Below are 18206 nucleotides of genomic sequence, written 5' to 3'. Positions count from 1 at the left end.
CATGATCAAACAATCATGTTTTCAATTTCTTCTGAAAATCAAATAATGCCTTTCAAATTTCAAATACAAAAATAAACTATTTCAGTTGAGGAACTCTCCCAGATGTTGTACATTCCTGGGAAGAAACTAACCTAATATCCCTAGAAGAGGGAATAGTCCATTGTATATTAGTTTGAGAGTGTAAAGACTATATTAGCGTATATCTAGTCCAGAGGGTCTCAACTCAATCCTCGGGATACACCAAGCCAGTCTGTTTTTCAAAATATCCACAATTAGCATTCACTGCCTCCATTGTATGCAAATCTATCTCATGCATATTCATTTGGGGTATCTTGAAAACCTGACTTGCTAGGTGTGTTCCAAGAACCAGGCTGAGAACCACTGATCTAGTCCCATACACCTGAATGTAATTGGGAGCAATCCCATGAAAAATTTTAAAAACAAATGTCAGGAGACTGAAAGAAATGCTCACCTACAGTAACACAGTAAATGATCGCAGATAAAGACCCACACAATCCATCCAGTCTGTCAAACAAGGTGGCCAGAGCCATGCCTGCCAGGGCAAGTTCCAGTCACCCATGCTTAAATGCTGGATGTCAAGTTTCCACTATGCGAACCATAAGCAGCCAAACATAATGGGGAAGATACATGGTTATAACCAGTACTCCAAGTATTGCTGACAGTATTCAGCTTATCAGTCAAGATGTCAAGTCCATAGGTCCAGTCATATAGGGCTAAGATGCAAAACTGTTTCAGATAGCTGGAGTATTCCTTGCAGTGTTCCGCAAGGTTCTTCTCTATCTCCCCTACTTTTTAAGTATATGCACACTCTTTAGGCTTTGAGTTGGAAAAATTAGGCTTCTGGTTTTTTATAGCTATGCCAACAATATAACTGTTTTGTTGCCTACCCATTCTTTGTTATCAGATTCCAATAACATTTCTAAAGTCATTGGTATCATTGAAAAATGGATGGCTATGCATAGACTAAAACTAAACACAAACAAAACCAAATTTTTATTTATTAAATAATTCTACTGTTCACGAGGAAACTGGTATCACTATAAATCAAATGGTTTATCAACTTTCCACCACTATAAGATTTTTAGAGGTACTTTTTGATTCCAAATTTTCTTTAGAACTGCAAGTTAACCTGATTATACAAAGATCTTTTGTACTTATATGGAATCTCTGCCATATTTGTAAATACTTTGAGCAAAACCATCTTCATCTGCTTGTACAAAAAAAGGATTAAACTACTGGAAAACCTGTTATCATTTCAAGCAGCAAGAATAGATAAAAATGTTAGTCATTTTCTGTTAACTGCTAGGGATTACAGGTATTTTAGGAGTTTGATTAAAACTTGTCTATTTAGAAAATTGATGTTAAAGAAATAGATTATGTTGGCATAAGTGGTTTATTCTTTATAATATTGTTCTTCTGTTTATATTATTACTGTATTTTGCTTTTATCTCAATAACTATTGTACTTCTTAGTACTGATCAGCTTCTTGACTGTGATACGCAAAGAACTGAAATGTTTATGGCAGAATATAAGACATTATGTTATGTTATATCTTCCTCTCCAACCTGAGCTGCACAGCACCCTCACTCACAGCATGGGCATGTGACAATAAAGTGATCTGCAACACTGGAGTTGCCGAAGCTTCACCTGTCTTTTGCCATTTGAGGGACACAGAACATAGAAGTGTCTCCGGCATCAGCCTTGGTTCCCCCCAGTGCTGAAGTTGCTGAATCTTCTTTCAGTCTTTTGTCATTTACAGAACACAGACTGTAGAAGTCTGTCCAGCATCGGCCTCAGTTCCTCCATGATGGATTTGGCTTATCTTCTTTCAGTCTTTTGCCATTTGCGAGACAAAGACCATAGAAGTCTGTCTGGCATTAGCCTTGGTTCCCCCAATGCTAGAGTTTATGAATCTTCTTTCAATTTTTTTGCCATTTGTGTGACACAGACCGAAGAAGTCTGTCAAGCAATGGCCTCAATTCCTCCATGCTGGATTTAGCTTGTCTTCTTTCAGTCTTTTGCTATTTGCAGGACACAGAGCATAGAAGTTTGTCCGGCATTGACCTTGGTTCCCCCAATGCAAGTGTTTCCGAATCTTCTTTGTCTTTTGGCATTTGTAGGATACAGACCGCAGAAGTCTGTGCAGCATTGACCCCAGTTCCCACATGCTGGATTTGGCTTGTCTTTTTTCAGTCTTTTGCCATTTGCGAGACATAGACCGTAGAAGTCTGTCCAGCATTGGCCTCAGTTTCCACTACTCTTGACCAACATAGCACCTCAACAGCCATGTTGTGCTTCCATCCGCTTTCTATTTAGGCATGCCCTTTGTCTATCCCATGCATTTTTGAAATTGCTCACTGTTTTTGACTCTACCACCTCTCCTGGAAGGGCTTTCCAGGAGTCTACCACTCTCTCTGTGAAAAAGTATTTCCTGATGTTACTCCTAAGTCTACCTCCCTGCAACCCCCATTCATGTCCTCTAGTTCTACCACTCTGGGATTGTTTGAATATTAATACTTTTCAAGTACTTAAGTGTCTGTATCATATTACCTCTCTGTCTCCTTTTCTCTAGCTTATACATTCAATTCCTCCAGTCTCTTCTCATACATCTTATGGCATAAATCCTGTACCATTTTTGCCACCATCCTCTGAACTGTCTCAAGTCTTTTTATGTCCTTGAAGAGATATGGCCTCCAAACCTGGACACAGTACTCCAAGTGGGGTCTCACCAATGACTTGTACAGGGGCATCAATATCTCCTTTCTTCTGCTGGTTACACCTCTGTCTATGCAGCCTAGCATTTTTCAGGGAACAGCTACCACCTTGTTGCATTGTTTTGCTGCCTTGAGATCCTCTGACATTATCACTCCAAGGTCTCTCTCCTGATCTGTGCATTCCAGTGCCTCACCCCCTTGTAAAAATCACTTTGCACTTCTTCGCATTAAATTTTAACTGCCAAACATTCGACCATTCTTCTAATGTTGTCCACTCCCTACATGGAGTCCGCTCTGTTGCAAATCCTGGTGTTATCCGCAAAAAGGCAAACTTTGCCTTCTAACCCTCCAGCAATGCTGCTCACAAATATGTTGAATAGAATCGGCTCCAGTACTGATCCCTGAGGCACTCCACTACTTACATTTCTATCCTTTGAACTGACTCCATTTATCACAATCCTCTGCCATCTGTCAGTCAAGCAGTTCCCAGTCCAGTTTACCACTTTATGTCCTAACACTAGCCTGCTGAGTTTGTTTATAAGCCTCCTATGAGGAAGGCAACCAAGGCAAGGGAATTAAATATGTTGTTTTGTCACTGTAGTGCCATGAACTTTCATTTGTAAATACTTTACAAGCTTTTAATACTTGGGATTTTTTTTCCTCCATTATTTAAATTCCTCCCTCCTCCCACCTCACCTCTATCTAGATGAACTATCACAGTGAAGGTCCTGAGACTACAGCTCACCCAGTATACATGTACCCTGAATCTGGCCAATAGATGTCACTGGTATGGAATGGCAAAGACTTACTCCGCAGTGGGTGCGGTGGTTGGGGGCTGCAAACACTCCCATCACAGTGTCCTGAGCCCTGGCTAATCTGAGCATTAGAAGCCAGGCCTGGAAAACAAATCTAGATCATCTGCAAGGCTGCTGACCCATCAGTTTACCCTGCTTTACTTTCTTTGTGTGTTGTTTTTCAGAGAAGAGCTTTATAGAAAAACTGAACAGAAGCTAAGACCATATCTGGGTGAATCTGTGCTTGTGGGAGCTGAACCCTATCAGATACGAGACATTAATATGGTATGCGTGTATTTTTAAAATTTTCTTTTTCTTTTTTATTACATTGTCACATGTATGTTTAACTGTTTTAGATCTTGGTCTATATTTATATTAAACCATTTTGGTTAATATTCCTATCAGTGTTCTCAAATTTTAATAGAACTTCCCTCACTGACAGTGGATTGGTTTATCTTCATCTTTATCTGAAGATCACCAAAATCCCCCTATCCTCACCACGAAAACTTGGAAATGGGATACTGTGCTTTTTACCCCATTTATAGTATGCGTTTAAAGATCAATGAGTTTGACAAATTCCTTTTTAGCAGATATTGGCAGTCAGTATTCAACACATTTAATGTTGGTAAACTCAGTTTTTACCAAACTCAGTTTTTACCGAGATAAAATCAACCCCACACAATTATCTTTGCAAAAAGGGAGCCGGACTGGAAGCATGGCATGAGCAGGATATTTAGCTGGGTAATGCTATATTGTGAATTAAGGCAATTTTAAAAGCCGTTTGTGAGTGTAAAGAGTACTTTATACATGAAATAGGTGCTTATAAAATAGTGCATCTGATATGTGTGTAAAGTTATGCACATATAGGGCTAGATTCTATATATCACACCAAGATTTCAGTGCAGAAATCGAAGCGTATTCTATAAAGTATGCTTTAATTTCAGGATACTTTATAGAATACGCTGAGCGCTGGTCCATGCGACTAAATTTAGTCACGGTCAATTATGCCAACTAAAACCTGGTATAATCCTGATGCTGAAATTAGGCACAGAGCGGGTGTATTCTATAACAACATGCATAGACTTTAGAAACACCCATGACCCACCCATTCCATGCCTATAACCACGCCCACTTTTTCAACTATACCACTAAGAATTTACGCACAGCACATTACAGAATACGCTTAGCAAGTACTGCATGTAAATTCTAATAAATGCTAATTAGTGCTAATTTTTTGTTAACATCCAATTAGCTTGCTAACCAATTAAGTTACACGCATTGTTATTGAATACACTTTGATTTCTGTGCAGAAATCTTGGTGTGATATATAGAATCCTGTGGACTGCATGTATCCTTTGGATTCTATATAGCACATCCAAAGTTGCACGCTGAAATTTGGGCATGCACCCAAGATGTGTGTGCAACTTTATTGATTAACAAACCTAACTTTTTTAGCACTTATCTAAAAAAGGAGGTGTGGCCAGGGCCTGTTTTCCCAAAAGTTGGAGGCAGAATTGCAGAATCTGGCCTAAGTGCACCTAACCTAGACACCGCCTTTTGTAGATCTAGGTAGTTTACAATCTAATAAAAATATACAATACCAGAAAAGAGAAAGGAACTAAAGTATACTGAAATGAAAGTAATCCACAAACAAATAGAGTTAGAGTGTGCCCATAAAAACAGGATAGTGGTAGGGGATAGTGGAAGGTAAAGGAGGAAGAGGCCTAATTATAAGGGAAAAGGAGGGTTTGGATTGTACCAGCAGTGATGAGCAGCAAACAGCTAATTCTGGAAATCAAAGGCCTGACAAAATAGCCAAGCCTTTAAAGCCGCTTTAAATTTTTTGAAAGACAATTCTGCGCGGATTTCATGAGGGAGGGAATTCCAGTGGGAAGGGGCTGGTGGATTCTAAACTGGCTTGCTTGGATGGTCCACTTTTCCGTGTTATTGACCATGTAGTAGTAATGTGCGGCACTATTGAGAACAAGATTTTTTACTATGTCCTCAATAAAATTTATTTTATACATATTAAATACCTTAATACACACTCGAACATTTTACTGAGTCACACATTTTAGAACAAGTTTTCTTGCAGAGGCAGGTGGGGGTGGAATGAAGTGAAAGAGTAAAGGCATTTTGGATTATTGGTTTATAATAATACTGTATTAGATTAGACTGTCTAGATTGGTTAACCTTGATTAAAACAGCATCAACTGTGATGTAATGGGAACATAATAGGAACAGGGAAATTAAAGTGTATTCTTTTAAGCAATAAAATATATTCTCATTATCCATCTTCATATTTGTCAATGTTTTTGCCATTAATAAAATGCCCTTTCTTTGAGGTTCGAGCATTACTTGATGAAATGGTAGAGGAGCTGATGGACGACTACTTAAAACGAGAATCGAAAAGCTATGACAATACACAGTATCCTTTAATGCTACAGTGAAACAGTTCTCTGTTGCTAGGCCATTTACTAGAAATCATATTTAAACTGCCTATATAAACGAGTTTTAATGCGTTTTATTATATGCTAGTATTTATGACAATTATGAGGTTCTGCTGCCAGCCTATGGATTGCTCTGTTTCTTAGAGGACTTGGAGTGAATATCTGCCTTCCCACTAACACAGTGGTGAGTGACCATGGTCTTCGCAACCCAGTCAGGTTTTCAAGATTTGCACAATGAATGTGCAGGAGATCTATTTACATACAGTGGAAGCAGTACTTGCAAATCTATCTCCTGCATATTCATTGTTGAAATCTTGAAAACCCATCTGGGTTGTGACCCTTGAGGACCATGGTTGTTCACCCCTGCACTAGCAGGTATTAGTGTAGTTCTTCTGGCCAGTTTAATCACTTTTACCTACTCTATGGTTCCCACTTCCTTTCAGGGGCCATCTTAGTTGAGAACATTTCTTGTCATGATGTGTACATATATATATTTTTTTTTTAGACCTCACATGCCTTCTTTGCCAGAACATGTACCATCTTGTTTTCTGATCCCATTGACTTCCATCTACTCTTGATTCCCTATGGTGATCTTGGTATTTTCCAGACATTGATTCCCTGCTGTTTTTGTTTTCTGTGTGCTCCATCAGCTGAACTGGCCCTCCTGTTACATCTTCAGCCTTTCCTAAGTATGGGTCTATGTTTTTGCTGTGTCCAGTAGTACAGCCAAGACAGTGACCTTGTATATCCAGGCCCTGGCAGTCGCCAGCACCTGAGGGCTCTATCTAAGGGGAAGGTGACTGCTTCAGGTGGAAATTAATATCCTTCTCATTTTAGTGCTATTGGTGTTCCATTCTCCATTCTCTTTTGTCTCATCCTTGGAATTTGCCCAGTTCCTCATCCCAGAGTACCTTCCACCAATGAGGATTGTCAAAACTACATGTGACTCCTCCCTCCTGAAGGATTGACGTGGATATAACCAGCCTGAGGGGTGGTGATGAGGGGAGGCCAGCCTCTAAAGGCAGGGCGGAGAAGTAAGTAAAAGGGCTTTACAATGTAAATCTGGGTTTTTGGTTGCCCAGCCCCCACCTAGACCTGAAGTACTGATGGGGAGTTCCGGAGTAAAGCCAGAGGGTCTGGGGTGGCTGGATGCTGTATCCCCTGCTTAATGGGCAGAGGAAAATGAGAGAGAGAGAGATCTCCTCCATCAGGGAGTCTTGAAGAGACGAGTGCCTGATGGAAAAAGACACCCCAGTTGGGATAGAAGTGGGTGCAGAGGAGCCCGCTACTAGAGTACAGCCATCTTCCTCTCCGAAAAGGGACAGACAGATGTGGGATGCTGAAGTACTGATGATCTGATCTTGTTCAACTGAGTTTTTTTCATTAGAGTTCTTACAGTAAAGCAAGTCTCAAAACATTTGATCATATCATATCACTCATCTTAAAAATACACATTGGATACCTATCACGCACTGTATTTCATATAAAGTACTGTTGCTATCTAGTACCTTATCTTCCCACACAAATCCTTAGATCTGCACATCTTCAACGCCTCAATGTACCTACTTATATGGAACTACACCATGAATACACTAGGCATGTAACGAACTTTGGAATGCATTGCCCATTCATTTATGACAGTGTACCTCCTTGGATACTTTCAAATCAGATCTTAAAACATTTCTGTTCCGAGATGCCTTTTCCATGATTCCATAAATATTTCTTTTTGTATTACTTTGAGGAATCAGTTGAGCCCCTGTGAGTCCTGATACAAGAGCAGAGTACCTAATATTTTCTACCTCCCCCTCCTTTGCTATCATACATTGGAGCTCTTCCTTTCTTTACTATTGTGTTTTTTGTTTGGTTAATCTGTTTACCTAGCCTGCTTTTAGTCTGTATGCCACCCAGATGGTATATCCTGTTAGGCAGGATAGTAAGTTAATAATAAATTTGAAACTTGATTCCCCTCACCTTGCAGGCTGCTTTTGCAGCATGCTTCCTAGCCCCCACTGCGATTCAGCTCTCCTGTAAACTTGAGCCCTGCAGTACAGGAAGTTTGGGCGGGTCTGGCAGTGTTTCAAGTCCTGCGAGACTCCCGAGCTTCCTGCACCACACAGCTCATGCTTACATAGAGAGCCAAATCGCCATGCAGAAGCATAACAGATGCTAGATAGTGTTACAAAAAAACCCCCCTTAAACTTCTGAGAGGCATTAAATCCCGGGCACCAGTGTGCAATTTCTAGGCCCCATGGTGACCTGGCGCCTGAGATTTGTCAAGCCCTGTCTATCTATCTATCTATCTATCGGGGGAAAACAACAGAGTTGCCCCCACTTCCTTGAATCTAGAGAACACTCTGGAGGGAGTGTTACACTTACTTGCAGGAAAAGACTCACTAAACATTGCCCTCTATCAATAAGCGCAAGAGTACTCATGTTGTTACCAACATGGGTACTTTTCTCCATGGTTGATAATGGGTGAGGTTAGGTCAGGGGCAGAGCTGGCCCAACCATTAGGCGTGGCCAGTCAGTTGCCTAGGGCTGCAGCTTCTTGGGATGGGGCAACAAAGAGCTGCGTGGGGATTTCATTTGGAAGCCTCATTCCTGTGGGTATATTTGCAGCTGCAAATGTACATGCTGATGAGCAAGTCCTGTTCCTGCGGCTGCCTGCATTTTCAAAGGAAAGCTCCACAGGGGGGTGGGGATCTCTCTGAAACTGCGATTGCAGCTTTGCTGGAATTATGTACTAGTTGGACTGCAAACCCTGCATGAGCTTTCAAAATTGCCCTCTCTAATGCATGATGCCTTGAACTATTTGCTTAATGTTTTCCTTGATTAAATTGTTTTTAGACAGCCTTATGGACAAAAGCAAATGGTCCCCGAAAATAAGGAGGAAATGGGATCTAGTCAAGTTATCCCACTCATTGCAGAGCAGCTGCTTTTGGAGGTGAACATATTGCTTATTTTGCACTTATACCTTATAAAGCTGCTAATAACTGTGTCTAGAAATCCTGTTTATCAATGTAATTACTTTTATTAGGCAGCATAGAAAAGCAGGGTCAGCAAACTATGCCCTATAGATGTAAGAGGGAAATTTTGAATAGCACATATAGGGCCATTTTACTAAATTATGTCAAGCAGTTACCACAGGATCTAGCATGCATTAACCTTTAGCACTGGACTGTGCTAACAGTTAATGCATATTAAAAACAGAGAGCTAAAACTCCCATGCTAACTGCTAATCGTGGGATGGGATGGGGTGGAGTCTGGGTGGGGTCTGGGCAGAGATTGGGCTGGACTGCACATTGCAGTTAGCGCATGGTAATTAATGCATGCTGGCTGCCACTTATGCATTACCGCCTCATTCTATAACATGGGATTTAAAATTACATGTCGATTGCTTGTGCAAATATATAGAGTACTAGCACTTAGGCTGGTAAATGCTTGCTGAGCATTCAGCACTGGTCTGTAAATGATTAATGCAAGGGCATTCACAGGGGAGCAGCATGGTCTCTATTCTATCCTTATCCTTCTTGATCTATCTGCTGCTTTTGACACTGTTGATCACCACCTAGTCCTTGATATGCTGTCCTCACTTGGATTTCAGAGCTTTGTTCTTTCCTGGTTTTCTTCCCATCTCTCCCATCACACTTTTAGTGTATGCTCTAGTGGATCCTCCTCCACTTCTATCCCACTATCAGTTGGTGTACTTCAGGGCTCTATCTTGAGACCTTTTCTTTTCTCCATCTATACTTCTTCCCTTGGTGCTCTGATCTCATCCCATGGTTTTCAGTATCACCTTTATGCTGATGACTCCCAGATCCGTCTCTGCACACCAGAAATTTCAGCAGGAATCCAGGCCCAAATGACAGCCTAACTGTCTGACATTGCTGCTTGGATTTCTCACCACCATGTGAATGCCTTTTTGAAGGAATTCACTCAAGGTGGTGTACAGTAAGAATAGATCAAACATGAACAATAGGCAATTACAGCAGTAACATAGTAACATAGTAGATGACGGCAGAAAAAGACCTGCACGGCCCATCTAGTCTGCCCAACAAAATAAACTCATATGTGCTACTTCTTGTGTATACCTTACCTTGATTTGTATCTGCCATTTTCAGGACACAGACCGTAGAAGTCTTGCCCAGAACTAGCCCCACCACCCAAACACCAGCCCCGCCTCCCAATCTCGGCTAAGCTTCTGAGGATCCATTCCTTCTGCACAGGATTCCACTACTACTACTACTACTTGACATTTCTATAGCGCTACTAGTAAAAATATTAAAATAACAATACAAAGTATGGTAAAGTATACTACTTACAATACAATGTCAACACAATATGTAATAGAACATTATAATTGATAGTGAAGTACATAAGTACATAAGTAATGCCATACTGGGAAAAGACCAAGGGTCCATCAAGCCCAGCATCCTGTCCATGTCAGCAGCCAATCCAGGCCAAGGGCACCTGGCAAGCTTCCCAAACGTACAAACATTCTATACATGTTATTCCTGGAATTGTGGATTTTTCCCAAGTCCATTTAGTAGCGGTTTATTGACTTGTCCTTTAGGAAACCGTCCAACCCCTTTTTAAACTCTGCTAAGCTAACCGCCTTCACCACGTTCTCCGGCAATGAATTGCATGGAGGCAGTTTGTTTTCATTACTGCCTTTTCTGACAACCTGCTGCACATTTGGAGGACTGGTGGGTGCCGGTGGGGAGGGGTGGGAGAGATGCCAGACCTGTGTGTGGGGATGTTCAGAGAAAGAAAAAGATGCTGGACCTGGGATAGGAAGCAGAGAGAATAGAGAAACCTGGAGCAAAGGGGAGGCGAAGAGAATATAAAATCATAACCCTTGCCATACTGGGACAGAGCAAAGGTCCATAAAGCCCAGTATCCTGTTTCCAAAAGTGGCCAATCCAGGTCAAGTGCCTGGCAATATATCAGAAGAGTAAAACAGATTTTATGCTGCTTATCCATAAAAAAGTACTGGATTTTCCCAAGTCCATTTTAATAATGGTTTATAGGAAATTATCCAAACCTTTTTTAAACCTTGCTAAGCTAATTGGTGTTACCATATTCTCTAGCAATGAATTTCAGAGTTTATTTACATGTTGAGCAAGAGATATTTTCTCCAATTTGTTTTAAATGTACTACTTAATAGCTTAATTGTGTGCCCCCTATCCTTGTATTTTTAGAAAGAATAAACAAGTGATTCACTTCTGCCATTTTCACTCCACATAGTGTTTTATAGATTTCTATTATAACTCCCCTCAGCCTCCCCTAGCCTTTTCAGCCTTTCCTCATAGGGAAGTTATCCCATTCCCTTTATTAATTTCACCGCCCTTCTCTGTAACTTTTCTAATTCCGCTATATCTTTTTTGAGATGCAGTGACCAAAATTGTACACAGTATTCAAGATGTGGTCCCAGCATTGAGTGATACAAAGGCATTATAATATTCTTAGTTTTATTCTCCATTCCTTTCCTAATAATTACAAACATTTTATTTGCTTTCTTAGCCACTGCTGCACACTGAGCAGAGGGTTTCAAAGTATCATCAATGAAGACACCTAGATCCTTTTCCTGAGTGGTGATTCCTAATGTGAAACCTTGCATCACATAGCTATAGTTTGGGTTCTTCTTTCCTACAAGCATCACTTTGTACTTGTTCACATTACATGTCATCTGCCATTTGGATGCCCAGTCTCCCAGTCTCATAAGGTCCTCTTGTGATTTAACAACTTTGAATAACTTTGTTTCATCAGCAAATTTAATTAGCTCATTAGTTATTCCCATCTTTAAATTATTTATAAACTAGTGAAAAAGGCCCTTTTCTGACAGAAATGAAACGGGCGCTAGCAAGGTTTTCCTCGGAATGTGTATGTTTGAGAGAGTGTTTGTGAGATTGACTGTGTGAGAGAGAGTGAATGTGCGAGTGTGTGTGTGTGTGTGAGAGAGAGAGAGAGAGAGAGAGAGAGAGAGTGAGACTGGGTGCGAGTGTGTCCGTGAGAGAGAGAGTGTGTGTGTGAGAATCAGAGTGTGTGCCAGGGGCCCATCCCTCCTCCCTCCCAGTTCCAGGGTCCCCCCTCCATCCCTCCGCGTTCCAGGGTCATCCCCCCTCTGAGTTCCAGGGTCATCCCCCCTCCCTCTGAGTTCCAGGGTCCCTTCCAGTTTCAGGGTCCCCCCCACCCCCTCAGAGTTTCAGGGTCCCCACCCTCCCAGTTCCAGGGTCCCCTTCCCTCCCTCGCTCCCAGTCCCAGGGTCCCCCTACCAGTTCAAGGGTCCCTCCCCCTCCCTCCCAGTTCCACAGTCCTTTCCCCTCCCTGCTTGGTGGGGGGAGGGGGTTGCTATTTGCGTCAACCTAAGGAGACACTGCTTCTGGCGTCCAGCAGCTAAGTCCTGTCCTGACCCACAGGCAGCTGGAGCTCCCTCATACTCTTTCAGTGACACACATTGACAGACAACGGCGGGGCTGACGCAGCCACAGGCACTTACCTGGATAAACTTTGTATTGTTGACAAATGATCTGAAAATACAGAGTTTAAAATTGCTGTTTCTACCAGGTAGAATAATTTTTAAAGTTGTTTTAGTGATATTTAATTTAGATTTAATGATATTCATATGTACAGATGGGTAGCTTTCAAATAAATTAAAAAGGTGTGCAGTAAGAAACCAAAAACAAAAACCTTTTGTCTTTTACCTGTTAAGGTGCAGTTTATCCAGTAGAAACAGCTTTAGATGTGTTCCAGATGGAAGAAGAGAAAAAAAAACGACAATGTGGATTAGCAGCTCCTAGGTGTGCTTGGTTTTGAGTGTATGGGAATGATGGCTGTGTTGGGGAGTGGAAACAGATATTAACCAATGGGCTTCGTTGCTTACATTGTAGTTGATTGGGTCACTTCCACTCATGTGTAGTAATCGTCCTGCTGCATGACCAGAGTCAGAGAGGAGAGGGGGTGCGGCGGAATGGTGAGCAAGCGGCTGCGGGAGGGTGGGTGAGGGGGACTGTGGGCGGGGGGATGGGGTGCAGTGGCGATTTTGTTTGGTTTTTGAGTGTATGTGAATAACGGCTGCGTTGTGGAGTGGAAACAGAGATTAACCAATGGGCTTCCTTGATTCGTTGAGTGTCAGTGCTCTGCCCTCGACGTCATCACTCATGGGCAAACCGGATATCTATGCCGCTTCAAGTTTCCGGCTTGAGGCTTCATTAGAACGTTGGAGGTGTGTTTTATATAGAGAGATATGTTAAAAAGCAGCGGTCCCAGCACAGACCCTTGGTGAACCCCACTAGCTACCCTTCACCATTGAGAATACTGACCATTTAATCCTACTCTCTGTTTTCTATTTTTTATTTATTTATTTTACCTAATACAATATAACAGAAGTAGCCTCCTACAAAGGATACAATAAAATTCAGAAACTAAACGCAAAGGAAATTAAATATCCAATAAGAAATAATAATAATACCAACTACGAACACAAATGAAGTAAAGTGGATCCAAGAAAAAATAATTATTTGCAAAGAAAAGAAAATAAGTTACATTAAGGAGAACATTATCCCAGTCCCCTCTATCAGCCAACCCTCAGCAGCGAGCGTATGGATTCACATCACAATTTTCACTTCCTCTTTGGCTATCAGAAATTCTTTCAGTTGCTTGGGATCAAAAATGTTTAATTGCTTAGCCTCAAATACTACGTAACATAAATAAGGATATCTTAATACAAAATCAGCCCCTAAGGCTAGAATTTTGGGCCAAAAGGCCAAGAAAGCCTTACGTCTGATCTGTGTTTCTCTAGCTATATCAGGGAAAACTAATTTTTGATCCCATAAACAGTGTTTCAAGATATCAAAAGGAAGTCTCAATATATTGTTTCAGTCCAATTCCAAGGTGAAAGTCACTATCAAAGTGGTTCTCTGGGTAATAACATCTAAAGATGTCTCCAAAAAAAGATGTTAAATTCATAATACCCTCTTCCTCACTGGGACTCTGGTAATCGGGGGGGGGGGGGGGGGGGCAATGATTCTGAACACAGCTTTAGAACATCCACCATATATCTCTTGAACATTTCCACCGAAGAAAGGAGAGGAGACAAAGTTGAGAAATCTCAAATTATGTCTCCTGGACTGATTTTCCAGGTACTCCAGATGTCTGTGTGTAAAGTTCCTATCTTTGATAGAGACCACCTCAAAGTTTTCCAAAGTCTGAACTTTAGATTTCAGAAAATCCAATTCTGAGAACTGTTGACCTGTGACTTGCACCTGAGTCAAGACCACTTGAGAAATCACAGTAATGTCTCTAGAATGTTGTCCCATTATAGACACCAGAGATGAGTGTATATTTGTGATAGCATCCCATAGAGACTTCAATGTAACCACAGCTGGTCTTCCCAACCCCTGAAACTTCAGTTCAGGAGCTACCTGGCTCCTATCTCTAGTTTCACTCAGGTTACTTACAGTCTCCTGCCCTAGGATTCTGACAGCAGCCTGGAACTGATGATTTTCTTCAAGGATCAGTGCCACATCTCCACCTGATGAACCCCCTTGCACTCTGAGGGCTGCATCCTTTAGCTGAACCACCTCCAAGGTGCACTGCATCGCTGATGAGCCACTCCCAGGTTGAGGGGGAGCCGTGCACTCAACCGGGCTCAATGACGCCCCGGAAGAACTGCCACCCAACACTTCCACGGCAGGGATGGGAGAAGAGAGAAAGATAATTTGGGTCGAAAACACTCGAAACAGATCCAGTGTCCTCTGTTGTGTTGCAGGGGTCGAGGAGGAGGCTGGGGGAACCCTTTGGTCTTAGCTCTCCTTTTCCCCATTACCAATCCAGAATGGATCTGAACAACCACAGCAGATTAAGTTGGAAGGGCAAGAGTGCTGACCACATGTCCTCTTTCACAGCACCATCTTAGATACTCCCCTGTTTTCTATCTTTTAACTAGTTTTTAATCCACAATAGGACACTGCCTCCTATCCTATGTCTTTCTAATTTACTCAGGAGTTGTTCAGACGCATTATGAAAATATAGATACACAACCATCAACTCGCTCACCTTTATCCATATGTTTATTCACTCCTTGAAATAAATGTAGCAGATTGGTGAGGCAAGATTTCCCTGGACTAAATCCATATTGGCTTTGTTTCATTAATCCATGTCTATGTATATGTTCAGTAATTTTGTTCTTTATAATAGTCTCTAACATTATGTCAGGCTCACTGGTCTATAATTAAAAAAAAATTGGCATTACATTTACTACCCTCCAATCTTCTGGTACCATGCTTTATTTTAAAGATAAATTACATATTACCAACAATAGCTCTGCAAGTTCATTTTTTAGTCCTGTCAGTACTCTGGGATGTATACCATCCAGTCCAAGCAATTTGCTACTCTATAATTTATCAAATTGTACCATTACATCTTCCAGGTTTGTAGAGATTTGTTTCAGTTCCTCTGACTTATCACCACTGAATAACATTTCTGGTACTATGTTCCCCACATATTCCTCAGTGAAGACTGAAGCAAAGAATTCATTTAGATGACTTGGGGGGGGGGGGGGGTGGAGGGAAAAGAGAGAAAGAAAGAGAGTGGAGGAGTGGCCTGGTCTTGAAATCAAGAGGTGGCCAGTTCAAATCCCACTGCTGCTCCTTGTGATCTTGGGCAAGTCACTTAACCCTCCATTGCCTCAGGTACAAACTTAGATTGTAAGCTCTCCTGGGACAGAGAAATATCCAGTGTTCCTGAATGTAACTCACCTTGAGCTACTATTGAAAAATGTGTGAGCAAAATCTAAATAAATAAATAAAGAGAGAGTAGAGGAGGGGAGAGAGTGATATATACAAAAAAAAATATATAAAATCTGCACAATAAAAGCTCCAGAGAGTCTGAAAGGAATGAGGACCCTTTAGAGACTAGTTTACTAAGAAAGAGGAGACACATAATAGGCAAATTGGCCATGGCAGTAATCAGTGGGGAGAAATGAAGAGAACTTTCATGAGTGTGGTGTGGAAGGGGTGGAACTTAGATCTAAGTGAAATAAGTTTGCCTCAGAAGCAGTTGAATTGGAATTTAGGTACATCTTTTATCCCCAGTAACATAATTTTTTTTCCAGTAGATTGTGATCAACCATCTCTCTTGCTGAAGTATATCTCCCTGAAATATATATCCTCAAAAACTGTCAGGTGCACTAATATCCACCGAAACTTTCTTCTCCTGTATCAAAACGCCGCACCTGTAGATAACAGAGGATAGCTTTATTGCTTAAAGTAGAGCCAGTGAGGAAGCAAGGACTGATAATAGCAAGAAATTAGTTAAGTGTGAAAGTTAAGTGTGTCTTTCAGTTTTTTTTGATACACTGTGTTTATTCAGTGGACTTTATTAAAAAGATTAGATAATTTTTGATATTATTGAAGAAATTAGTAATTATTTGGAAGTTTTTCAGACCTATGATTACTTTTTGACTGACTACAGTTTTAAGTGGTCGTACTTAAGGTTTATGCTTTAGCATTATGTGTATCGCTCTTAATGAGGTCTTTTCCTCCATGTTTTTGAATATTGCTAATTTATGAGTTTCCTGTATTTCTCCAAAACTCACCATTTTTCTTTTTAGATTAAGACTGTTTCTAATATGATGAAATTGATCTAACTTGTTTTTGCTATCAGACTTAAGACATATATCCTCTTATTTTTCCTTTAGTAAGGTTTTAAAGACTTATTTGTTTAATAAATACTTGGAACTTTGTTGTTGTTGCTTGCTTGTTTTTGAAATTGATCTCTTTTTTTATTGTTATACTTTCTTGAGATGTTACTTCTTTCTATTGTAGAGTTCTTTTGCTATGTAAACCGCTGTGTATCCTTTTCTGGGAAGTGGGCGGTATGTAAGACTCCAATAGAACAGAATAACTCTCTAAGATGTTGAGGTAGGGAGTTCCCAAGGTCAGGGCCTTGAACAATCAGCATTAATTGGCAGTTACGCATGTAACTACTCTTAGTTGGTAGAAGTTACACGCTTAAATTCCAGAGTGCAAAACTTCAAGGAGGGGGATGGTGAACCTGAGAGGGGCATGGTTAAGACAGGGGCTTGTTAGGCAGTTCTGCATGTGAGTTATAGAATACTAGTAGGAGTCACGGACCAAGAAAGGGATCTAGGTATCGTCGTTGATGATACGTTGAAACCTTCTGCTCAGTGTGCTGCTGCGGCTAAGAAAGCAAATAGAATGTTAGGTATTATTAGGAAAGGAATGAAAAACAAAAATGAGGATGTTATAATGCCTTTGTATCGCTCCATGGTGCGACCGCACCTCGAATATTATGTTCAATTCTGGTCACCGTATCTCAAAAAAGATATAGTGGAATTAGAAAAGGTGCAGAGAAGGGCGACAAAAATGATAACGGGGATGGGATGACTTCCCTATGAGGAAAGGCTAAAGCGGCTAGGGCTCTTCAGCTTGGAGAAAAGGCAGCTGAGGGGAGATATGATAGAGGTCTATAAAATAATGAGTGGAGTTGAACGGGTAGATGTGAAGCGTCTGTTTATGCTTTCCAAAAATACTAGGACTAGGGGGACATGCGATGAAGCTACAATGAAGTAAATTTAAAACGAATCAGAGAAAATGTTTCTTCACTCAACGTGTAATTAAACTCTGGAATTCGTTGCCAGAGAATGTGGTGAAGGCGATTAGCTTAGCGGAGTTTAAAAAAGGTTTGGACGGCTTCCTAAAGGAAAAGTCCATAGACCATTATTAACTGGACTTGGGGAAAATCCACTATTTCTGGGATAAGCAGTATAAAATATTTTGTACTTTTTTGGGATCTTGCCAGGTATTTGTGACCTGGATTGGCCACTGTTTGAAACAGGATGCTGGGCTTGATGGACCTTTGGTCTTTCCTAGTATGGCAATACTTATGTACTTATGTACTTAACTGCCACAGTTAGACACAAGCATTTTTGGCAGCCGTTGAGCTTGCATAAGTGCTTGCACCTTAACTCAGGCATGTAAATGCATATTTTACACTAGTAATCTATAATGACAGTTGTGCACACAACTGTCATTATAGTTTATTTGCACTTTCTATACTTCCCAAGCTAACTTGCAGATCTTGGTGATATACAGGCTAAAAGCAGAAAAATTCAGGGGCCCTTTTACTAAGATGCGGCAGGGCTACCGTGCAGGTAGTGTGTGCCAAATCGACACTACTGCCCGGGTAGAGTGCCCATCTGGCGG

The 18206-nt window shown here is 41.0% G+C and overlaps 1 protein-coding gene across 1 annotated transcript in view; it reads left to right on the top strand.

Annotated features, from left to right (window-relative positions):
* Positions 1-18206, top strand: part of LOC115461519 — a 66642-nt gene that overhangs the window by 29591 nt on the left and 18845 nt on the right. The window contains exons 6-8 of the mRNA XM_030191373.1: positions 3715-3814; positions 5875-5957; positions 8827-8923. Of these exons, the coding sequence (XP_030047233.1) occupies positions 3715-3814; positions 5875-5957; positions 8827-8923 (280 nt within the window). The remainder of the gene's footprint in view (positions 1-3714; positions 3815-5874; positions 5958-8826; positions 8924-18206) is intronic.

Source organism: Microcaecilia unicolor, chromosome 2 (genome assembly GCF_901765095.1).
Source record: "Microcaecilia unicolor chromosome 2, aMicUni1.1, whole genome shotgun sequence".
NCBI classification, from domain to species: Eukaryota; Metazoa; Chordata; class Amphibia; order Gymnophiona; family Siphonopidae; genus Microcaecilia; species Microcaecilia unicolor.
The sequence above is the reverse complement of the archived record's forward strand: the minus strand, read 5'-3'. Positions and strand labels throughout refer to the sequence as shown.